Genomic DNA, 26,953 nt, shown 5'->3' on the forward strand with positions numbered 1-26,953 from the left:
TTAATATAACCATCTTGTAGTTTCGTTATTTTTTCCTTTTAGTTCAGAGTTAATACGGAATTGCTTGGCTACAGTGAAAGGAGACTCAGATGTGAATCAATCCTAACTGCATACAGCTGTTCTTATACTTCTTGATGTTGCATGACTGACAGAACCATTAATGACAAATGAATGGATGTATTTATCCTGCTTCCAAAGCTAAGTCTAAAGCACCTCCATTCGCTATCACCTTTAATTCAGCCTGAGTCAATATGAAGCCAGGTCTAACTTGTATAATCATTTTGCCCAGCAGTTGTTTTTTGTTTTTTGGAGAGATCAATGTAGATCAGTCATCTTCTCAATGACTAAAGAAGTCATATCTCGTTATCGTAACAACACAAATAAAATAAAAACATACAAATAAAAGTTGTATAAATATTTCGATTTATTTCTGCACAGTAAAATAGTTTTCTTTTTCTCTTCAAACATGCAAATATACACTTGTGTGCAGTCATCTACATACATACATATACACAATGACACAGCCACATATATTGGTGTATACACTTACAATTGTATACAGTCCATAAACATACAACCATACTTTAAGGATGACATTTCATATCATTAGACAAAATGGTAAATTTTTAAAGGGATTTCAGTAAGATTTTTAAATAATAATAATGATAATAAAAATAATAATAATAATAATAATAATAATAATAATAATAATAAAATTACTTTGAAAAATAAAACCATTAAAATGATGATGATGATAATAATAATAATAATAATAATAATAATGATGATAATAATAAAAATAAAGAACCAATAAAAAAGAAAATGGTGGAACAAATAAATATTATGGAATAAAATTACATGGAGCAAGGATGCAAGATTCTAGAAAAGAGGGAGAGAAAGAGAGAAGCACCATAGAGATAGCGTAAGACATAATTTTGATGATAACAACTCTTAAATGCCAATATGGCATTTTCTGCTGCTAATTTTTGTAAAATGGTTGAGTGTGTAATGTTGTTGTTTACTTGCACCAGACAATATTGCTAGCAGTATTATTGTTGTTGTTGTTGTCGTCATTATCTGTTGACTGAACAACAATAGCAAAGACGAGATTGCACTCCACAGTCAACAACACAAGTTTCACTTGTACTTCTTTCTCTCAGCTAGAGATATTGATCTGTCAGTAATGAATCACTTTTTTTGTGGGGGAAAAAAAAAAGCAGACAGAAACAGCCCTTTTATTCATAAATACATGTATTTTAGTCTTTCATGCTGCCATGGTCATATATACTTAAGTAGAAAAAAAAAAAAAGGGAAAGGAAAAAAAAAATCAACAACACCAGATTTTGAATCTCATAGAGAAATGTGAGATGGTAGCCATGTATTCTGTGGTGAGGTGCAGTGAGTAATTTTTAGTTTTTGGTTTCGTTCACTCACTCAATGTCACTTTTTTAATTGTTCATCGGTAGACTTTGCGAATGTGTTTTAAAAAAAGGTTTCCACTCGCCTGCTCATACAGATCTTTATACAAAGTGTAATTTGGTTTTAAAATTTTATACATTATTATATACATGTGGACAGTCCACTATGGACTAAAGTAATATTTAGCTAGACTCAACCATTCCTGCGGGGGAAAAAGTAAGACTGCCAAACAAATGTGTTTGCTTTTTTTTCTATAAATATAGATATAATATATATATATATAAATATATAGGAATGTAAAAAGGGTTTTTATTTTTTAATTTTGTTAGATCTTCAGGAGTAAAGCACTCCAGAGGTTTCTGTGTATCAAGTTAAATTGAACTGAGTCAAATCATAATTAAATAGGCTTTCTTTAGTGATAAGTGCATAGGATTGTTTTCTTCCTATGGGTTGATATTACGTTACGTCATTTAATTATGATTAAGGGACATGTCAGGCCCTAATAAAAGCCTGAACAGTCTTTCATTGACAAAGCACAATAAAACTTTGGTTGTTACAAGTGTCCTGGGTGATTAAGGACAGCTCACACCCTATCAATAGATTGTCATAGTTTATCCACAACACTTGAGAGAGATTGGTTTTTCCTGCTACAAGTACTATCAGGAGAAGTGAGAGAAAAACGTAACAGTCGGCATTTTGTGCACAATGTATTTAGCAAATGCTCAAACTGTTGTAGCCCACCAGATTTTTTTTTTTTAGACTTGGTAGTTTGTTCATTCATATCTGCTGCTGTGTTGCCAAGTAACAGAGACAATCCAAATTGCGTTTCATAAAACTTAGAGCGCAAAAAAAAAAAGAAAGAAAAAAAAGAGGGCAGCAGAGGTTGCTGTTAAGTCACTCCATGAATTGCAATGGAAACTAATCTTATCTGTAATGCTGTTACTAAACTACCAGATTATTGATCTGTAAGATTGTGTTCAATGACAATTTTACTAGAATTATTCATTTGGACAATTTAAACTGCTTTTAATAGATTTAAATATGCAGAATTTAAATGGTTTACAAAACAGTAAACTAGTTGATTTTTCATTAGGAGAGTTGAGGTGTCTACTTTTTAAGAAACAAATAAATGTATCAAAAAAGTTTTTTTTTTCTGTGAAGTATTTGTTTTTTTGTTTTTTTTAAATACTGAAATCCCTCAATTAACAGAAAAAAAGAGCTCTTGGACATTTTTACAGACATTTGAAAATTTAGTTAAAACAACAATTTAGAGAAAGTCTATTAGTTGTAATATTTTTGGGAGTTTTAAATATTTTTATATTTTTTAAGCTGCCTTTTTTAAAAGTTTAATCTTTTTTTGGGAGGATACTTTGTAACTTTTTTGTTTTATCTTTAAAGTTAAAAAACTATCTGTTTAATAAAAAGAATAACTGGAAAAAAATTGTAATTATAAATCTTTGTCCCAGAATAAAAGACAAGTATACTCAGATTTCCTTTGACAAAATAAAAGACAATACCAAATAAAATTCTGAGCTTAATTTGCAGTAACTGGTTGCAGCTTCACACACTCTTCCTCTCGTTTTTGAAGTATATTTTGGCTACAACTCAGTGGTAAAACCTTTTCTGTATTGGTTGGTGGAGAGAAATACTCTTCATTATACAGGTGCTTAATGCAGTCATAAATTTCATCAACTTCAATTTGCTCAAGCCGGCGTTTCACACAAACTCGTTTTTTGTGTCCATAAATTACAGGAGGCTTAGGAAGATGGAATTTGGTGCTAAGATAGCGACTGCATTCCTCTCGGCAGTTAATGAGTTGATCAGTTGGAACCTAGCAAAGATAAAAAATACATACATTTAACATAAAATGATATCTGCACAAAAATATCAATTAGATATCTAAATTTCTCTGAGGTCACCCAAATTGCTAAGAACAGCAGTCACATCCCCTCAAAATGATGGATACACTGGATAATGAAAACAGAGAGGTAGCCAAAGCTAGAATGCTCTTGATCATAGATTGGCCCATCAAGACCAGCCTGGGGTTAAGTAACAACTGATTAGTCAAACATAAGGTTTGAACTCATGACCTGGTAATCAGCAGCCTATTACAGCCTCAATCATCTGCTCCAAGGTTCAACAAACATAGTATGTGCTTTTGATAAAGACACTTTGCTCTTAACACATTATCATGCCAGTTACATAAGGTAGAAATTATCAATGGCAGTAGTGGGAGCATAATGTAATGAGTGTTTTGTAACTATTAGCAATTCTTGAAATAGACTAGAATCCTATTTATGGCAAGAAATGCTGTATTTCTCAATAGTTTTCAGGAACGTTATCACATATTAATGACTTACTGGAAAAACCAAAACTTACCTCTGTAATTTTTTGCAGCATCATTGTCAACTGGAGCCACGAGTGAAAGATATGAGACTCTAGTTCAAGGCTGAACACTGCAAGAACCAAAACTGATGGGCGGAAGACCATAAACCTATGATTACATAAGCATCGAAAAACCTTGGAAGTCAAGGATGCCAGCTGGTGAGAAGGTGTCATATTACCAAGATATAGATACTGTGGGTACATAGAAAGCAACAATGCATGAATCTGAAAATAAAATAAAAATAATAATCTTATATTTCTGATGGGTTTTGACAAAGTCAATCAAAATATGCAGTAAATTCTTGATATATCCCCATCTCTTAGGAAATATCCTTTGTAATAAATATTTTACAGAAATATACTTACAGTGTGAAGAAAATCAATGTGGCTAACATTCCTCAAATTCCAGTCCAGTTTACCGAGAATCTCTCTCTCCATTCGCAAAATTTCAGATACACTACAACCACATTGACTTTCAGCAGCCAACTCTCGAGTACTAGGAATAACCTGCAAGGAAAAAAAAAATAATAAATAAAGAGGTGTGATTCGAGTGAGCTGTGAATACAGCATTAGGTAATGCTGAAATTAAATTCAAACAAATAGAAAGACATTTCTTAGAATGGAAATAAATATTAAACTGACCTCATCTTCTTCAATGGTTTTTGCTGCCAGAAAGAAGCAGGATACTGCAACACAGTGAAGATATTTTGGTGGTACCTGCAAAAATATTGCTTAATTAGCAAATTGATTTTTCAACAGAAATTTTAAGTTAACAGATTAAAGTAGAAACAATGACCTAAGACAATCAATTATTAAACTGGATCTGTTAACTCAGTACACTAAGTATGAGTAATATACTGACTGATTCGGTCACCAATATCTATTCTCTATTTAAATACAACAGAAACATGTCTTGTCAAAAGAACTTGTGGCTTCATGGTAAGAAGCTTGCTCCTCAACCACATGATTCCAGGTTCAGTTCCACTGCATAGCATCTTGAGCAAGTGTCTTCTACTAAAGCCCTGGACTGACCAAAACCTTGTGAGTGAATTTGGCAGATGGAAACTGAAAGAAGCTTGTCAGTTGTACGTGTTTGTTCTCCACCACTGCCTGACAACCAGTGTTGGTGTGTTTACATCCCCATAACTTAATGGTTTGGCAGAAAGAAACAGAAGTACTAGGCTTAAAAAAAAATAAGTACAGGAGTCAGTTTGTTCGGCTAAACCCTTCAAGGTGGTGCTCCAGTATGGCCACAGTTCAATGATTGAAACAAGTGATGAAAGGGAAACCATAACAATAAGGTGTAACACCAACTGCCAGATAAGTAGGTCAGTGTCTGGTACAGCCATATTGAGTCGATCAACTACATCCTGTTAACTAACCAAGAGAATCTGGAAAAACCCAAACGACATTCCGATAAGCTAAACTTAGAAAATATCAATTACTAACTTTAACCAGTGTGACTCATTATTTAATAATGTAAGGTTGTCTAACTATTATCAAGAAGGTAACCAATATGACCTTTAAATTGAAGGAACAGATTTCTATGGAGGTGGCCCTATGAATGAAAAGAAACTTGAGCGGGGCCCTTGATGTAGTCTTGCAGCCAACAATTCCAGGGCAGAGCACAAACCTTGAAGAGATTTCTAATGGAAGTTGCTTCATCAATTAGACAAAATCAGGTCTAAGGTAGACAAAGCTTAATGATTGAAAATAATACACAACTGTTGTGAGTTTTTATCACTTTGTATTAATTGAGAGTACCATAAAGAAACTGAGCTCAAGCGGGATACCTTGAGTTTTAAGAGTAGTTCCTTGTTACTTTTCTCTAGATACATGAAAAGATGATAACTAAGCCTCCACTCCTTCAAATGATGAAGTAGATCCAATTTGAACTGGATGAACTGGGCCAACGAGAGCAAAATGTCTTGGTTATTGACACAAAAAAGCAACCATAATGGAATTTTGTCTAATTTTGATGAAATACAGTCACCTCTGCTGTCCTTGACGAAGTTGCTAACTCAATCAACTGTAGTTAGAATTCTTTACAAATGTCTGTCCAAGTTTGAAGAACTATTCAATCAAATGACTGAATGTTTCTAAAACAAGATGGATGAGAAGGAGAAATGGAAAGAAAGCAGCTTAATAGATTACAACAGTCATGGGCAACCTGCAGCATTAGAGACTTTCTAAATGGGATACCTAATGAAAAAAATTACTGCAAATTGATTCAGCAGTGTGACTAGCCTCATGATGAACCATGTCTCAAATGGTTTGCTACTGCCTGGATAATAATCACAAAACAACGAAGTCAAAAGGATTACAACATACCTTAACAGAATTAAGGAATCGATCCAATATGTTCAGTGTCAAAGAGACAGTTTCCGGAGTGAAGTGGAAGTTTCTGTTAACACTAACCAACCATGAAGCAGCCCAGTCTCTCTGAGAGCCTGTAACACACTGAAATTAAGAGGAGGCAGATAATTAATTAATAAGCTTAAAAGTAGAAGTGCTGCATGTACAAGAAAATCCACATATCAATATAATTAACTAGTATCAGAAGTAGCGCATTAATTATATTTGTTAGACAAATTTCTATGTTTATTTGAAAGAGGTTTTATTCTTAATACAACCTTAACCTTAATGGGAAGGTTGGAAAGATTTATAATATTTAATGAAGAGAGAATGTAAATGTTGTAATGTAAAGTCTTTGCCAAAGGCATCGATGGATTGAAGTAGCTAAAGTTGGTAACAGAAATCAATTCAGGGAATGTTTGGTTTAACCAAGAGTAGAGTTCTTCATTCTAAACCACTCCTCACTCCAAGAAGAAGATTATCAAATTCTCCCATGTGTCAAAAGAAGACAATAATAATAAATCACTTGAGCATATCCTTTACTAAAAAGGTAATGTGAGCAATGACCCATTGTTGGATATCACTTATAACTCACTATATTTATGTATGTGTATATATATATAAAGGCACATAGCCTATTGGTTACAGTGTAGCACTCATGATCGTAAGATTTTGGGGTCGATGCCTGGACCAGGTAGCATGTTGTGTTCTTGAGCAAAACACTTTACTTCACGTTGCCCCATTCCACTCAGCTGTAAATGGGCAACCTTGCAACAGACTAGCCTTCTAATCAGGGAGCACCTTGACTTGCTCTCCTAGCCAGCAGGATGGCACCATTCGAAAGCTAAAACAATGCGAACCACATTGTAACCAGCGATGTATTACAACATCTCGTAGTGTGGTCAATACCATGATGTGATGTGATATCTGTGTGTGTGCGCATGTGTGTGTGTGTATGTATATCGACACACATGAATAAAATATAAAACATAGTAATTCCTCTTTAAGCAGGTAGGTAGAAGGATATATAATAGATTAGATACCCAAAGTATATCTGAAGAACCAAATGTTAAGAAGAGGGGAGAGAGAAGAACATCATGTAATGTTGTCTCCACTTCTCATGAAACGCTTAAGCAGATGCAAGGCATTTTTCCCAAAGTATGTACAAGTTAAAAGCTGAGAGGTGGCAGGGGGAACAGTCACACACACACACATGCACACTATCCAATTTCCAAAACTTAAACCAGAAATAACTATATTTGATTAAATTACATGACCTATATGAAATTAATAAAATAATAATTTACTAGCATTTCTAGTATCAAATTCAATTTTTTAAAATATTTCTTTCTAATGAAAGTTTATATGGTGATCATTTCACACTACGCCTCTAGACAAGCTGGCAAGAGAAGCCTCTATGTAGCTGCTTGATTTGCTAGAAACAAAAGTCAAATCTCCCTAAACTGGCACTCCATAGGTTATGATGATGAATGCTCCAGTCGATCCAATCAATGGAACAGTCTGCTCATGAAATTAGCTTGCAAGTGGCTGAGCACTCCACAGACACACATACCCTTCATGTAGTTCTCAAGGAGATTCAGCATGACACACCAAATGTGACCAGGCTGGCCCTTTGAATTACAGGTACAACTCATTTTTGCTAGCTGAGGAGCAATGTGAAATAATGTTCTTGCTCAAAGTTACAATGCGCTGCCAGAGTTCCTTGTATTTAACTCAGGAAAGTTAAAACCTAAGCAACAGCATTTGAACCAAGAGCAAAGTGCATTTTTGTCTGATGCCATACCAACTCTGCCAGTTACAAGCCTTCTTTCTGTAAAAACAGTTTCAAACATACACACAAGGACACACGTCACATGCTTTACAGGGAAAGTATAGTCAAATCAACCCTCCAGTATTTGACAATTATCTTATTTACTGACCCCAGAAAGACAAAGGTGAAGTGGCTCAGCTAAACTTAGAATCTAATAATCCAGCACTAAATTTTGGGGGAGGGGGCCAGCCGATTACATCGATCTCAGTATGTAACTGGTACTTAATTTATCGACCCCGAAAAGATGGAAAGCAAAGTCGACCTCGGCAGGATTTGAACTCAGAACATAAAGACAGGCAAAATACCGCTAAGCATTTTACCCAGCTCGCTACCTAATCCAGCACTAAATACTGCCGTAATACTGACATTTCTGCTATCTTTTGATCTCCCTCTCTAAAAGTATTCAACTCATAAATGCCTAGTTAAAGAAATACATCTTTGTTGTAAACACTGTTTTGTTCTGTGATGAATTGAAATTTGGGTTTCATTACATCCCTTGTAATCAAATAAACTTAATTCTCTTAAGGCCTTCTCTAATTACACAATTGAAAGTTCTTAATCAAAATGAAAGATAAAACCACATAATTCCTCGTTGCTAATCAATGTAAAGAAAAAAAAACTACGCATAATAATTCAACTTACCGTATCACCATGTCGTCGGAAGAATTTTGCTTTCCATTGTTGCCTCTCCTTGTTGATGGATTCGGAGAGCATCTGCAACACCTGAGCATCACCAATACCCAAGTTAAACTTCATTATGTACGCCTATGTATCTTTTAAAGAAATGACTACCTGCTGGAGAGATGGTAAGACAAAAAAAGGAATAAACAGAATGAGAAGATGCTCTGTTAAGGTCAGGTGTTGACATATTTAACTCTTTAACATTCAGATTACTCTGTCAAATGTAATGTTTATTTATTCACATCGCTTCTAATTAGCCACGCATAATCTCACAGCTTCAAAATTTCGATGACGTGATACTAGTTTTTAGAACGACATCATAGGGTAGTTGTGAGAGGCTGCATCTGAACGTAAAAACGGGTTGAATATTTGGGCCAAATATGGCAAGTTAAGATGCTAAAGGGTAAATGCAGTACGTGTATGGGCACACAGTGTATGTATATATGTAACATGTATGTGTGTGTGTGTGTATCCACACACACACATAAGCAGTGGTTTTAGTTTACTTGAAGTGTCGTTATACAGAAATAAGATGACAAATGAAGACAGCTTTCTTACAATGCGAAAAAAGAAGGTTAAGCAACCTTTATATATTTCAAGCACAAAGGACCATCAACAGAAATGAATGGCTCAAATAAGCGTAACTTAATGTAGAGCCTACCTCCCTTTTAACATTGTAACAAGTGCTCCATCTTTATTATTTGTAATTTTACTTATGTGTGTGTGAAAATAATAATAATAATAATCAGATCATCACCATCATTTTAACATTGACTTCCCCATGCAATGACAATTAAATTCAAGGACACTAGGGTTAATAACACACTTGTTAGCAAGGTTTTGACCCAGAGTTACTACCATTTCAGCACTGGAAAAATTTGGTATCCCTTGTCAGTAATGCCCCAGGGTAAAAAAAAACAAACGAACAAACCAACCAAAACAAAGCTTTATGATTGAATGTATAGAGAACAGAGACAACTAGATAGTGAATTAATGAAGAAAGTGATTTTCAACTTGTCAAAGATAAAAAAAAGAAAAGAAAGAGGATGCTGGCGAAAAGGGACATTAAAAGGTGACCAAAAGCCTCACAAGTAGGTTTGGTAGATAGAAACTGTAATGAGCTAATAGTATGTGGTAAGAAGCTTGCTTCCCAACCACATGGTTCTGAGTTCAGCCTCACTGCATGGCACCTTGGGCAAGTGTTATCTACTATATCCTCAGGCCAACCAAAGCCTTGTGAGTGGATTTGGTAGATGGAAACTGAAAGAAGCCCATTGCATATGTGTGTGTGAGTGTGTGTCCACCATCGCTTTGACAACCAATATTGGTTTGCTTACATTCCCATAACTTGGTGGTTCGACAAAAGAGATCAATAGAATAAGTACTAGGCTTACAAAGAATAAGTCATAGGGTGGATTTGTTTGACTAAAGGCAGTACTGCAGCATGGCCGCAGTCAAATGACTGAAATAAGTAAGAGTATGTATATATATATATATATATATATATATATATATATACATACACACCATCATCATTGTTGTTGTTCTAATGTCCATTTTTCCATGCACATATATATATATATAACATACAGACATGCATTATTAATACAAATTTATTGTAAAAATACATACACACACAAAAATATAGTAGTTCCTAATTACTACACCAGGTGGATTTAGAATTCCATGTAGAGTATCACCATCCAGTTTACTTCCAGTGAAGTGGTTGGTTAACGGTTGACTATACTTTGTAGTATTACCGGTTATGATACTTATAACTATATCATCATCATCATTTCCCATCCACGCTTGCATGGGTTGGACAGTCTGAGCATACTCAATAGGTCCAAGGACTGTGCTGAACTCCAATGATTTAGCATAGTTTTTACAGCTGGATGCTCTTCCTCACACCAACCACAATACAGAGTGTACTGGGCGTACTTCTATTGTGGAACCAACACTAGTGAGATCACTGTGCAGCTTGCAAGACTAAGACGTCCTTCAATTGACTGGGGCTATAAGAAAGAGGGAGACAGCTTTATACTAGGAGACTGAGAGCTTAAAGTATGAGAAAAGGGGTCACAGATCAGAACAAGTTTCTTGCTATAGAGGAGCAACATGGCGACTCACATTACCAAAGAGTGGGTGAGAGAAAATGGGATGGAGATGGAAAAAGCTAAAAAATGGTTGTGATGAGGTGTCAGGTTGGACCCCCACCATATATATATATATATATATATATATATATATATATATATATATATATATATCATCATCATCGTTTAACGTCCGCTTTCCATGCTAGCATGGGTTGGACGATTTGACTGAGGACTGGTGCAACCGGATGGCTACACCAGGCTCCAATCTAATTTGGCAGAGTTTCTACAGTTGGATGCCCTTCCTAACGACAACCACTCAGAGAGTGTAGTATATATATATATATATATATATATAAGCAAAATCACAGTCGTGGCAGATACCGATGTCACGCAAATGGCACTCGTGACGGTGGCACATAAATGCACCCATTACACTCTTGAAGTGCTTGGCGTTAGGAAGGGCATCCAACCGTAGAAAACCATGCCAAATCAGACTGGAGTCTGGTGCAGCCTTCCACCTACCACCTCTGGTCAAACCGTCCAACCCATGCCAGCATGGACAACAGATGTTAAATGATATACACACACACACAATGTATACATATTTATACACATGCTTACACAATCATACACACACATTATATATAACAATGTATACATTTATGTGTGTGTGTTGTACATAGATATTATCAGTACTTCATTATTTTTAAACAGTTTATCTTAGATTTCACACAGATATTGTAACATAGATGACCTTGGATTGAATACCAGTAAATAATAACTTCTAATATTGTCACAAGGCCAATGTTTTATTGTTTTATATGGGGGGGGGGATAGTTTATATAATTGAAACACGCTAGATAACCAGATTAAATACACACACATATATACACATATATATATAGATATTATATTACATGTTTATATTTATACATACATGTACATATAAATATATATATACATACATGAACACACACACAGATAAGGAGACAAACAGACAGACAGATACATAGATAGTAACATAATATGCATCAGTGGTTATATTGTTGAAATGAAAATGAGTGTTGAAGCCAAATTTGAATCTGGGAAGTCCCCAGCCCACGTTATTAAAACAGAAAATACAGGAATTTAACATGTATGGTAGAATACGTGATAACCATTGTAATATAATCATTACACAGCAAAAATATTTATTGTACGGCAGCCTACTACAAAACACACACACACATCCACCATCATCAACTATTACAAACATACCAGCAACAACACTACTTCTATACTCATATCAACATCATTGCTATAGCATACACACACCACCAGCAGAACTACAACACATTATTGGCACTACTGTAACATATACACACCCACCAACAGTGCTACTATAACACTCACATTCGGATTAACAGCACTCCTACATACACTTGTACATACATACAAGCGCAAGCACATAACAGTCGCAATCATCAAGATAGTGAGCAGCAGTAACAGTTGCAACAAGAGAGCAGTGGGAGGGGAGAGAGAGAGAGAGAGATAGGAGAAAGGGAGGAAGAGAAGAGAATTAAAAGAGAGAGAGAGCGAAGGGTGGGCGCGTTATGCTAACGGTGAAAAGTTGGAAAACATTACATTATGGCAGGGTAGGAAATGAGAATTGAGGTCAGTGCTTGCTGGGGATGTGGGTAAGAAGAGGTGAGTGAGTTAGATACTGCTTCAGTAACTGTCAGATATACACACACACATATATATATATATATATATACACACAAACATATATAATATAAAGTATATAAAGGAAATGTAATATCATGCAGTGACATCCCTGCATTTCTTTCAAGGACAAAAAATATATTAAGAAAAGTCAGTGCAAGACTATATTTAAATTGCTCAACTAGTAGTAATATAACAAGTAATATTTATAATAATAATAATAATAATAATAACAGTAATCAGTAATCTAATATGGCAATACTAAACTAGTAGCTGGTTAAAAGACCTTGATAGACAATAAACAGTGGTTGTAGCTGACCCCACTGACAGACAGAAAACTGGAAAAGTCGGTGACAAAAGGAATCGTAGCTCATCCCCCCCCCCTCTCTCTCTCTGATTGTCTAACTCCTACCTTGTGACAAGACACTTTTGAATGCAGTGGAGAGAGAGAGAGAGAGAGAGAGAGAGAGAGACAGAGAGAGACAGAGAGAGAATATGATAAAGGGTGGAGATTGCTTTTATTTATTTACATTTTTTTTTCAAATGTGAACAATTTCAAAAGTAAACAGAAACTATAAATAAACGAATAGCAGAAATGTTTGTGAAATAGTTTATGAAACTGGAATTTGCACGATGTGATGATAATAATAATAATAATAATAATACCAACAGCAAACTACCTAAACTGAAATTTAGAAGGTTTCAACCTGAATTAAGCATAAACGAAAAGATAAATATATTTGACAGTTTCAAAGGAAGTACTAAACAGAACAGTAACGGTCTGTAGGGAAACAAAAAGGAACGGATTTTAAAAGCCCTTAAACGGTGGTCATCTAATTTTTTTAGACAATAAAGGATTAGGGGACGACTCTTGCAGGGCACTTATGCTTTTCTATTTTTACGTACATTCAAATTTAATAGGCACACAGATATGCATGCAAAATCATGTAGTATATAAATATATTATATACTTGCATAAAAATACTACATATATATATATATATATATATATATATATATATATATATATATATATATATATCAATTATGCATGTTACAAATTTTAAACTTATATTTAAAAATATATGTGCGGTGCATGTAACGCTTAGCAGAGAAAACACATTCTCCTAAATAGTTTCCATCTCAGCCAACAAATTCAAATCTTTTAGACGTACTTTCAATCTCAGCCCTACTAATTCAATGATTAAACCCAGAGAAAAAATCAAATAAACAACAATACTAAATCGGGTAATTACCTCATATTATAAGAAACAAACACCAATCGCATCGTAGGTTATGCAGAAAACCTAATGAATCGACACTGGTTTGCATCGAATGTTGAAGGATTCTTTGAGGGGGAAAAAAAGAATTCGTCGTCAGATCCCAAGAAGTGGGCGCGTACCTTGGGTTTACCGTTGAAGTTGAGGAATATCTGGGCAAGCAACTGACACAACATACACAATCAGTGTTTACATTAGCCCAGTGGGAGACATCAACCAATCAGACGGCCGGGTTGATAGGCAACTGACTAATCAGAACGGTGCTAGTCACTGTGACAAAATGAGATCACAACAATATTATCAAACATTCAAACGTCAACAACAACAGTAATTGTTGACTTCAAAATATATACTTAAAGACAGAAGTGGTTGTGGTGCGCTAGCGTATATATATATATATATATATATATATATAAAGATAAAGAATAGGGATTGACTAACTTCACCTCTAGAAATTTATTCAAACGATTAAACCCTACATATAACTTTGGCTCTATCACCACTATTGATCCCCTTTTTAGCCGTTAATGTTTGTTATTTTTAACCTAAAACCCCTAACCTAACGCATATACATACGTAGAGAGAGAGAGAGAGAGAGAGAGAGAGAGAGAGAGAGAGAGAGAGAGAGAAATTAAATGACTTCAAGCCTCACCCCTCGAAACTTACTCTAACGGTTAAACCCTATATATAATAAATTCGGTTATATCGCCAGTGCTGGCTCCTTTCAACGGTTAATTTTTGCTATTTTCCACCTAAAAACTCTAACCTACCCCGCCCCCCTCCACACACACACACACACATATATATATATATATATATATATATATATATATATATATATATATATAGGAACAGAATGAAAACAAATGTTTCACTTCCCCACCCACCTCACAGCGAATTTAGTTTGTAAACAGAAATTGGTTTTCATGAGAATATAATGATTATAATACAATCCTTCTATTGTTTCCTTTTATTACAAATAAAATCTAGAGGATTGAACAATTTCCTTATAAGGTATTTCCAGACGGGAGAGGTTAGGGAGATCGTCAAAACAGGATTTTTTTTTTTTTTTTTTTTGTGTGATTGGAATTAACGAATCTATGCATACACACACACACGGTCGTTCGGGCGTCGGCGAGAATGCATTAAGCTAATTTTTACGGTTTTCTGATCCTTTCCTGGTTCAGATCCCTTTCTAGTCAGTCAGCTATACTTTTCGTCCTCATGGGGTTGATATATAAAGTACCAATCAAGAGCAACAGATCAGTTTTGAGTTCAAATTCTCCACATTAAATATAAAGAGGGTTAAAATACGCGAATCTAATGTGGAATGGGAAAAGGAAATAAAAAGCTAAAAAACGTCAACGAACTCAAAACTTGTGACGATAGTTCATAAGAGCGTTCTCTATTTATTGAAAAGGTGCGGCGTGATTGTCATCATTTCAAAAAACTTATCTTTAATTATTAAAGATATACATACATAAATTTATGATCTTAACAAATATATATATATATATATATATATATATATATATATATATATATCATAATTTTCCAAAAGTTATTTGTATAGTTTTTGCTTTGTTTTTACTTTTGCCTGGTGAGATGAACGTAGATCACACGTAATGTGTTGTAATATTACGTAATCGTTATTTATATTCATGATGTATCTGAACTATATGTTATTGAAACGATCGTAATGAAGGAATAAATGTAATACAATCACCCCATTCTTGAACTCATTTTACACACATACACACAAATATATATAGAAGACTACCCCCAGGCTATTGCATCTGTTTTGGTGGCGTTTTTATTGGCTGGATGTGTGTGTTGTCCATAAATCAGAAAAAAGTACATTCAATAATATAGGTAATATATTTTTCTTTTTATATATCATTGAGTAGTAAATTACTGGTTATGCTATATAACTGGTCAGAATGTTACTATTAGTTTCATGCTTATTATTGCACTTGTTTCAATACTGACAACTACTGACAAGAGAAAATGGACCTTGTCAGAATTTGAACTCAGAACATACAGAGTTAGGACAAACACCACAAGGCATTTTGATTCTGCCATTCTAACACCCTTAAATTTTATATTTATAGCATTTTCATTATTTTAATCTGCTTTTCCATGATTGTATAGGCCAGACAAAACTTTATTGAGGCAGGTTTCTTCTGGCGGGATGCTCTTTCTGTTGCCAATCTTCAATGATTTTCAACGGACATAACATTTCTCCTAGTCAATGAACAGTGTGATGGCAAGACACAACTTGACAGAGGAATACAAGCAAACACTATTTGTATGATGGTGAATTTTGCTCACAATGAGCACACTCACATCAGGGGGAAGCACACACACACACAAACAAACAATGGGTGTTTTTCAGCTACCATCTACTAAATTTCACTCACAAAGCATAAAGGTTCTTAGTATATTGAAATATTACATTTAGTTGGAGAAGGAAAACTAATGCTGAACAGCAAATGTTAGTGTCTCTAAAGAGGGGAGATAATTTGAAAAATGAATTAAGAATGAATTTCACAAAATATTGAATTTTTATGTTCATAGGGGAAAAAATTTGATTATTCTTAGCATGCATATTTCTATCTTATTAGACTTCATTGGCAAAGCAGAATCTTCACAAACCTGTTTTGGCCAGTGGAGAAAGAAAAAGATTCATAAGATTGTTAACCTGTATAATTTGCATAAATTACAAAGAAGTGGGCTAAAGAAAAATATCTCAAAAAAGGTCAATGACATAAAAAAAAGTCAATTAAAGTTTTTTGTTAAAAATAAAATAAACTTCATTGGACACTATACAAGTCACGAACTGATTAACAATGTAGCATGCTATCATCATCATCATCATCATTATTGTCTCTACAAAACAATAATTACACAGTGCAACAAGAAAAAAAAAAAAAAACACTGCCAGCAGCAACTACACCAGTGAATGATGTCAACAACCTGTTGTGGTAGATAAACAACATCACCACCATCCCACCACCACCACCATCGTCATTATCATCATCATCAAATAACTTAAGTAAATAATTCGACTAGTCAAGTCAATGATCTGGTTTCAATTATCAGTTACAAAACTACTTCACTCATTAGCTGCCCTTTGGAAAAGCCATGAAGGTCACCACATTTCCTCTGCTAAAAATAAAATAAAATTTAAAAGAAAGAAAGAAGGAAAAAAAAGAACACAAAAGTAAATTTTTAAAAGAACTTCAATTTTCAGGTCCATACTGAAAATATCGATGCAATCAGCAAATAACGCATTTCCCCATCTCATGTGGTCTAGGAACCATCATCATCAACACTACCATCATAGACTGGAAGAAACAGTTGAGTTCTGATGATAAACTTTGCAATATTTAGTTACATACGTTGACGATCTAAGTTCAATTCTTGTTAGAATCCATAAAAAAGAAAGCAGTTGCTGTTTAGCCCCAGGTCATCTATAATTGAAGGCATCCTAGCTATGATCATGCAATCTTGTATTGCCAGAGTACATTAACCGATATGAATTTTTTTCCCCTGATGGTTGAGCCAAACAACCTCATAGTGTGTGAATGACCTGGTGCTTAAAACATACAACTGAAGCTCAGTGTGTGAATGACCTGGTGCTTACATAACACTGAACTCATACAGTATGGTCAGGTACATATAAACCTTTGAACGTATGGTGTGGTTTGATGCCAATATAACAGTGTTTGGCTCAGTGCCTTCATGCAACTGAACATATAGTATGTGGCTTGGTACCTGTACATTCCTAAGCCTATACTATATCACCAGGAGTCTCTATAACTGAGCTGTTTTTTGCTTAGAGCCTATACACATCAGAGCCCATAGTGTTTTTGCCTGGTGCCTATTACATGCCTGACCCCACAGTGTGTCCTAGTGCCTATGCATCCTTGAGACTATAGAAGATGATTGGGTCCCTACATAGCCATGAAATTACAGTGGGCTTAAAGTGAAAAATTTTATTAATATCATTATCATCATTATGCACTGTAACATCAAACTGTTGTTTTTGTAATCTCCCATCTTTTCGAGGGACTCTGGCAAATAAGTCACTGGAGGAAACAGTGGAGTTCAAAGTAAAAGCAGTGGAAAATTTAGTTCTTTTTAAAATACCAGTTCAAATCCTGCCCAGTATTGAAGAGAACTATTCTCCTCTTCCATCATCATCACAATTTAATGTCTGTTTTCCATGCAGCCTGACTGGAGCTAGCAAGCCAGAGGGCTGCACCAGGTTCCGGTCATCTGTTTTGGCATGGTTTCTACAGCTGGATGCTCTTCCTAACACCAAATAGTTTATAGTTTATGTGATGCCAGTATGGGTGCTTTTTATATGGCACCGGTACATGTGCTTCTTTATATGGAAATGTATATAAATATGTGTGTATGCAATTGCAGTCAAGGAAAATATAAAGAAAAAAATTCATTGAGTTAAGTGGAAGTCAAAACTATTGTTCAATGTGCCTTGTGTGACAACATTCACCAAAAATTCTCACATTTTTTTAATAAACTTCTTTTTATATTCCAGTTAGACTTTCTTTCTTTTTCAGCAGAGTTCATTTGAATAATAACACATTCCACATATATATATATATGTAACAAAAAAATGCAAGTTTCTTCATGAGAATAAAGACTAGAATTTGGTACATAGGTGTAACATTTTCTCCCATTTACTATTATTCGAGAAAACCACAACAATATAATAAACACTTAAATTTATATATGTATATATACATACCAGCTGTAATACCACGACAAACCATACTAGAGTCTGGTGCAGCCTTCCAGCCTTGCCAGCCCTGGTCAAACCGTCCAACCCATGCCAGCATGGATAATGGACATTAAATGATGATGATACACACGCACTACATATATATGTATACACACACACTATATATATATGTATACACACACACACACATATACATACATGTGTGTATACACATACACACACACACATATATATATATATATTAATTCATTTTACATATAATGTCATATTTATGACAAATACATATTGAATTGTTGTACATTATCTACTGGTGCAGCAGCTGTGCAACATTCATAATATATATAATATATATGTTGTGCAACATATGTCATCATCATTGCATGCCAACACACACACACCACCACCATCATTTAACATCTGTTTTCCATGCTAGCAAACCAGACGGCTGCACCAGGCTCCAGTTGTCTGTGTTTTGTATGGTTTCTGTAGCTGGATGTCCTTCTTAATGCCAACCACTTTATAGAGTACGCGGAGTGCTTTCCCCATGGTGCAAGCATGGGTACTTTTCAAGTGGCATCATGTGAAAAACATCCATGCTGGTGCCACTTGAAATATATAAATGATGTATATAGGCACGTATAAGGTGGGTGGAGGTATGGTTGTATGGCTAAAATGTTCAATTCCCAGTCATGTGCTTTCAGCTTCACTCTCACTGTATGGAATCTTCAACAACTGTTTTTGTCTTTTACTACAGCCCTAGTCTAGCCCAAGCCTTGTGCTTTGTGAGTGGATTTGGTAGACAAAAACTGAAAGGCCTTCATACATGTATATATATATATATATATATATATATATATACACACACACACACACGTACACATATATATACATGCACACACACACACAAGCATGTGTGTTTTTGCTGAACCATTAAGTTATCAGGACATAAATAAACCAACACTGGTTGTCAAGCAATGGTGGGGGACAAACACACTTATACACACATGTATGTATATGTGTGGATACATATGTATGTATGTGTGTGTGTCTGTATATATAGAGAGATAGTGGGGATATACATATATCCAATGGGCTTTTTTTAATTTCAGTCTACCAAATTCACTCACAAAGCTTTGGTCAGTCTGAGGCTATAGCGGAAGACATTTGCCGCAGATGACCCACAGTGGGATTGAACTCAAGACCCCATAGTTAGGAAGCAAGTTTCTTAAACATACCTTTATTTCAGATATATCTCATTCAGCATAGTTACAGATGTAACTGTGTAGGTAAGAATGTTGCTTTGTAACCCCATGGTTTTTAAGCTCATTTAAGCCAACACCATACTGAAAAAGACATCTAAGTAACATATTAAGCCTCAAACATTTTAACTGATCATTTCCAGCTTAAATATTCTACCTGTTTTATGTTCAAATCAGCCCAAACTGGCTTCTCATATGCACCTTACAATGTCATTCTAAAAATAAACAATCACATCACTGAATTCTCTTAGCTAGGAGACAATACATAATTAATTCAAAACAACGTGAATAAATAAGCATTACATTTCACAGGGTAATTTGAATGCTGAAGAGTTAAGATAAAATTGTTGAAAACAAGACATTTCGTCCAAAGTCACATGAAAGTGAAAGTGTAAATTTTTCCATAAGTAGGTACTTTCCAGGTCATATAATTGTATCCTACAAAATGAAACTATTTTGTAACATGAAAGTAAAGCAGTTGATAGGAAGTACCGGCTAGATACTGTATATATAAAAAAAAATCCAGTGTGATGAAATTGAAGTTGGAGCAAGCAAATACTTTAATTAAATTCTTATCTTCGTCAATAAAGTATGACTGTTATCGTCTACTCAGGTGTTTCAAATGTTAATAGATGAGAGTTTAGAATGACTAACAGCATAAACTCAAGACCCAATTACATTTCTGTCTGATTATGGTCTCCTTCATTGCATTTGATAAAGTGAAGACCTGTATTGTACAGATTGATACTGGATGGAGTGAAAACGCAAATATGCGGATGATCCAGTTTTTATAACTTAATCATGATTAACAGATTTAGAGAAAAAATTCCAGACAAGCAAGAAAAACCTAGAATCGAGCAGCCTCAAAGTAAGGATTGAAATATTAATAAGTAGCAGAGAAGATAAGGCTCCGTTATCATCAGGGAACTAGCCTTGCTCAAAATACAGAAAAGGTGTAGCTAGGAATTCCATTCCATATGACTCATTCATGCACAAGAGCTACAATGGGACCACAGGCAAGCTAACAGAGAAAGTAGACTTCATAGGCAGCAAGTTCTTAGGGGCAGGAAGCACTGAAGGCTCTAAAGATTCATAGTTTTAACTACTTAAGCAATCTAATTAGCAGTCAGGGCAGGTGTTCTGTATGCATTACATTTGACAGAGTAGTAGCTTGAGTAAGAATAAGGTGGAAATGAATTTAAAGAGCAATTAACTCTTCTGGTAATAAACTACCTCTCTCACAGATTGTATGATGCATGTTGTATGTAGTGTGATGCATGGTGGAGAAATGTGAGCCTCAAATGCAAAATGATTTGCATAGATTAGAAAGAAATTAAGTAACAATGCTTGAGTGGTTAATTTGTTAGTGTATATGAATAAGAGTATTAACCCCTGATATTCAGATTTCTCTGTCACATGTAATGCTTATTTATTCTCATTGATAAGAATTAGTCATGTATTACCTTATAACTTTGAGATTTCAATGATTACAATATTATTCTATTGTAGGGTAAGTATGAGAGGTGGATCAGGCAAATTGAAGTTCAAAAAGGTAGAATATTTTGGCTGGATATGGCCGGTTTAAATGCTAAAGGGTTAATGAGGAAACTGCATTAGTATGGGCATGTGAAGTGAATGAAAGATGAAAGCTGTGCATAGAAATGATGTGCATTTAAAGTGTATGGAACTTGTGAAAGAAACAAACATAGGACATTTGGGATGAAATGGTGAAGCCTGATCTTGAAATGCTGCATCTCAACCAGAAAGTCGACAAAGGACTGTATTCATAGGTAATACATGGTGCTGGAGAAGACCTAATCACAGAAATAACAAATGCACACATACAGAATTAATGTTAAAGATGGTAGTACTGATAAAAACTGAGAGGCATAATAAATATCATTATTGTTTCAATGTCCACCTTTCTATGCTTTGATGGATTGGACGGAGTTTAATTTGGCAAATTTTCTACAGCCTGATGCCCTTCCTATCACCAACCCTAACCTATTTCCAAGCAAGGTAATATTTACTCCTCGTGCCCAGACATGTTTTTGCAGAACATTGGAAATGAATGACACTGCTTATATGACAGCGACACTCACGCAATGTCAAGATAAGGAGAGACATACACAAACACACGGATCTATGGTGTATGATGATGACGCCACACACATAAGTGAGTGATGGAATGGCCTGTTGTGTTGAAGTAGGTGGTGATGGGTTGGCCTGGCATACATAATAGCATTGTTTCACCTATATAATGAGTGACACAAAGGTTGTATGAACAGTCTGCAGGTGTGCATGAAGTGGGTAGGAGAACTGTGGCACCACAGACAATGGCTTTGGCTCACCAAAGTGCAGGGTCTACAACTAATTGAGGGTAACTTGAATTCAATAAGAACTGTTGTATTCTTTCACATCAGGATTTGAAATTCAAATTAATGCTGCAGTTGAAAAAAATTGAGAGAATGGAATGGTAGATTTAGTGTGTTCTGTGTGAGAAGAATAGTGGACACAGGCGTGCATGTCAGTGGCTTGTAGTGGACAGAGGTAGACAGGTGACTTTTGTTTGAAGTGATGGAGATATCAAGAAACATACAGTCATATGTGCATGTCGTGAGATGAGCCTCTTTCATTTTCCATCAACCAAATCCACTACCAATGCTTTGTGATTGGGCCAGGGCTACTGTAGAAAACATTTTCCCAAGGTACCACAGAGGATTGAACCTGAAACCATGTGGTTGGGAAGCAAATACAATAAAAATAATAACAAGACAACAGATGTCTTTAGTCGGAAGACACCTGTTGTTGTCCTGCTATTTGTGTAACATTCTCCGTTTTTTTCCATCCTTGTTTTCGTATACATTCGCTGCTTTCTTCCAAGGAATCTAATGCTTTCAGCTTAGTTTTTCCTTGGGGCTGGCCAGATTGGAGCAATATCGAGAATAACTAGCTGAAATTGCAAGGATAATCTGGATCTCAACTGAGGAAAGAAAACTCCAAATGACCTGTCCTTGTTTTCTTTGTATCTTCTATCTGGATGTTTTGTCCCTTTCTTGTGTCACCTAACTGTCTGGATGTTTTGCGTTCTTGTCCCATTCTGTATTATATATATATGATGGCTATCCAGTAGTGACCAAGGAAGATTATCACAAACCATGAAGAAAACTGGGCACTCAGAGAAAATTGATACATTTGTAACTTTACTGGTGACTAGAGAGCCCAGCCCTTGATAAACATACATGTCCACAGATATTGCAGGTCAAGTTACTCCAGTGGTGTGTTTTCAAAGAGCTCACTTGAATTCTGAATGAAAAATGCTTGTTTTTTTTTTCCAGAACCATCTACTCCTCCGTTTATTCGTTTCCTGCATTGGCGATGATGACAAGTATTGCTTCACTGACCTCTCATATTTCAGATGCCTTCAATAACGACTTGACAGTCCTTAAATCATTGTCTTGGTTTCTTCGGGGGGGGGGGGGGGGGCACTTTCACAAACATGTTTGCCATACAATAACAGCTTAAGGATCCTCCAATCAATTATCTGAACAAGGTGTCCAGTCCAATGTAAACAATACTTGTGCACCATCACCTCAGGACCTGTGTGTCTGGAGTCTGCAAGTACCAGCTAACATTCAGAATGTGTCTCAGACACCGCTGATAGAAGTGATTGAGGACATTTACATGATGCCTGTAAAAGGTCTGTGTCTTATATGAGTAAAGAAACGACATCAGTACACATGTATGGTACACAGAAACTTTTATTCACCTTGTGATGCTATGACACAAGGTTCTAGAGACCTGAAACAATCATTGCCTTCTGAAGCTTTAAAGATATTTCATCATTCAAGGAGCAAGAATGGCTATGTGTGTTGACCATGTAAACAAACTTGTCTACCATTTTCAGCACTGTTCTTTCAACTGAGATACATGCTTTTCACAATGTGTTTCCTGGCACAGACTGGAACATTACTACAGTCTTGTCCAGGTTAATGCTGAGTCTGAATGCTTTGCAAGATGCACAAATATGATCCATGAAAATTTTTATATCTTCAGCTGTATGAGCAACTAAGTCACAATCATCTGCATAAAAGAATTCACAAATAAGAGATTGAAAAACTTTTGTATTAGCAGCAAATTAACGTGAGTTGAAGATTGGTACCTCACATATATCTCAGTGGGAGTAACAGCAAAATACAATGAAAAGGGAGTTGGAGCAAGGATGTTATCTTGCTTGATACAATTTTCTCTCTCTCTCGCTGTATATGTGTGTATGTATGTGTGTGTATATATATATATATATATATATATATATATATATATATATATATATATATATATATAGTGTATGTATATATATATATCCTCATCATTTAACATCCACCAGATAAGATGAAATTTTGTTGAGGCAGATTCTCTGCAGCCAGATGCCCTTACTGTTGCCAACCTCCATCAGTTTCCAAATAAGGTAATATTTCCCATGGCCAGACATGCTTTCCATGGAATAGTGAAAACAAAAAAGATTGCTTATATGACAGTGATGCTCGTTTACAATCATTACCATAATCTCTAGACAAGGGTACACACAAACACATAAATATAAATATTCTTTCAGTTTACATTTACCAAATCCATTTACAAGGCTTTGGTTAGCTCAGAACCAAGCCTAAATATATATATTTGTATTATGTATTATGTATGTATACACCCATGAATGCTCACAACCTATGGTTAGCTATAAACAGTGATGTTTGATGATATTTCCTCCCCACAAATCGTCCATTAGCTTGGTGCATTCAAATTCCGTTAAAATCAAATATCTTTTACATGAAAAATATTAGAGTTGGCATTAGGTAAAGCATCTGGCTGCAAAATTCCTGCTTTAATTACCTTCTGTCTAATATTTGCTAACATTGGAACAGATAAACGAAAAAGTAAATTATACATACATACATTATATATATATACACACACACATATAAAGACATATACAATATGTATACACACACATATGCATATATATGTACATACATATATACATAATACACACTACATGTAAGTATATATATATAATGTATGCGTATAAACGTATTTATATTAATATAGGGAAACAGCTTTGTTACAGTGGAAGTGAATGCCTTCAAGTTTAATCTCTTAAACATTTTTCATATTTCTTCATTTGTAGTTTACGTAATCTCGAATGTTCCTGGGTCCATCCAGCATATATATATATACATATATATATATATATATATATATATATATATATATACACACATACACACAATGTCATAGAAGTAAAAAAAAGATTGAATAGCAGACACACTGACTGACAGATGTACACGTCTAAGAAAGATCGCGAAAGTTTGTTCTAAAAAGCAAAAATCTCAAGTCTTGATGTGGTACATGGTACGCCTATACATACATACACACACACGCATATATATTTATTAATATTATTTATATAATATTGTAAAAGATTATTTAAAACCTTCATGTTAATGTAGGAGGCGATCTTGGACTATAGCGTATCGTTTTCACTTTCACAGGGGATTTTCCAGAAGTAATTTATTCTCTGACCGTTTACCTTCCAGTTTGTTAATTAATTGTTTATTTATTTCTACAGACATACAAAAATTACTGTGATTTGCAATAAATTACAAATATTTATTTCTGGTATCGGTCTAGCCTTGACCGAAAAATACTCCCTACTACTTACTGTAGGTGAACATTTCCTTCATTGGATTACATTTCGCATTGCATTATAATTATGATTAATTATTATTATTGATATATGTAATTCATATGAGAAACTGAAAGAAAATAGTAAAGTTTGCGGAAGTAAAAATCGATAATCGATGTTCAACAACAACAAAGCAATCAATAAAGCCATATATAGGCAAACAACTTTATTAATAGACAAAAACTTTTACACACTTTTCACTCAAACAACCAAGTGCCAGGTTCGATTCCCATCTTGCTTACCTTTACTGTGCCATGCGTTAATGCCATTCAGAAAATTATGATCGATATATAACCCAACCCCCGATTTCCCCGTTTAGTTATGTTTACTTATGTATATAAGGTATCAATATTTTGGGTGACTCACCTCGAAAACCTCATCCAGTTGGCCTTTTTTTGCAACCAAGGTGTGGGCAAAGCACATAAAAGAGCTGAGGTTTAGTATATATATATATATATATATATATATATTTTATATATAAATATATATAAACCGCAGCCCTTAATATTATAATTGTGCCCTTGTTAGTGCAATTGTTGCTGCATAATTGTCGAGTGGGGACCGACTTTCCTCTCAACGGTTCCTTCCCCGTTGGCTGTCGTGAGAGAAAGTGACGGGCGGCAAGGTGAACCGATATATATAGAGATATGTATATACAGATATCTATATAGAGATACACATATACATATACATACACACACAGATACACACATACATACATATACACACACACACATACATTTACACACATATATATATACACACACACACATACATACACATACATACATATACACACATAATACATATATAAACATAAATACACACATAGACCCTAAACACACACACACGCAATGTGTGTGTGACATACTTTTATGTGTGCGTGCGTGTGGTTTAGTAAATTGTTTATCACAGGTATATTAATGTATATGCATGTTTATGTCTATGTCATCATGCTGTTTATATAACAGGTATGTTGTGTGTGTGTGTGTGCGTGCGTGCGCGTGCGTGTTTGTGTGTGTGTGTGTAGGTGTATACATAGTGATATATATATATATATATATATATGTTTGTGTTTGTGGTGGAGTTGGTAACGGGGAACGGCGGAGAGATACTTCAATGATATTTGAATTCGTACATCTTGTACTTGTCAATTTACATGTTAATTAAGAATTTCGATTTTTCAAAACATGATACTTGTTTTAAAACAAATATTTCATACATAAGAACAGTAAAATAAATGATCGATGCTATTATTTTAATAGAGAAAATATACTGAAAAAAAGTTATAACGAACTATTTTCGATAATTTGATGCGATACATGACCTGAGTGTTATGGAACCAATGCTGAATCTTCCGCTACCTTCACGGTTAGCGTAAAAAGCTCAACTAATTAATAACTTTCTAAACCATCATCAAATAATCTTT

General features: G+C 34.8%; 1 protein-coding gene across 3 annotated transcripts; it reads right to left on the minus strand.

Annotated features, from left to right (window-relative positions):
- Positions 1 to 406: 406 nt before the first annotated feature.
- On the minus strand, positions 407 to 26,136 carry LOC106881559 (cyclin-I). Of its 3 annotated transcripts, XM_089362044.1 has the most exons (8): positions 13,731 to 13,920; positions 10,304 to 10,686; positions 8,633 to 8,785; positions 6,136 to 6,264; positions 4,447 to 4,521; positions 4,171 to 4,311; positions 3,799 to 4,029; positions 1,726 to 3,250 (listed from the first exon to the last, which is right to left on the minus strand). In XM_089362044.1, the coding sequence occupies exons 3-8, from the start codon at positions 8,744 to 8,746 to the stop codon at positions 2,954 to 2,956; spliced, it is 987 nt and encodes a 328-aa protein (XP_089218170.1). In that variant the 5' UTR covers positions 8,747 to 8,785; positions 10,304 to 10,686; positions 13,731 to 13,920; the 3' UTR covers positions 1,726 to 2,953. The 3 variants fall into 3 exon arrangements, with proteins under 3 accessions (XP_014787489.1, XP_089218170.1, XP_014787491.1); XM_014932003.3 differs by lacking the exons at positions 10,304 to 10,686; positions 13,731 to 13,920 and adding an exon at positions 25,891 to 26,136 and having other exon boundaries at positions 407 to 3,250; XM_014932005.3 differs by lacking the exon at positions 10,304 to 10,686.
- Positions 26,137 to 26,953: the final 817 nt, after the last annotated feature.

Source organism: Octopus bimaculoides, chromosome 13 (assembly GCF_046866305.1).
Source record: "Octopus bimaculoides isolate indiv1 chromosome 13, ASM4686630v1, whole genome shotgun sequence".
NCBI classification, from domain to species: Eukaryota; Metazoa; Mollusca; class Cephalopoda; order Octopoda; family Octopodidae; genus Octopus; species Octopus bimaculoides.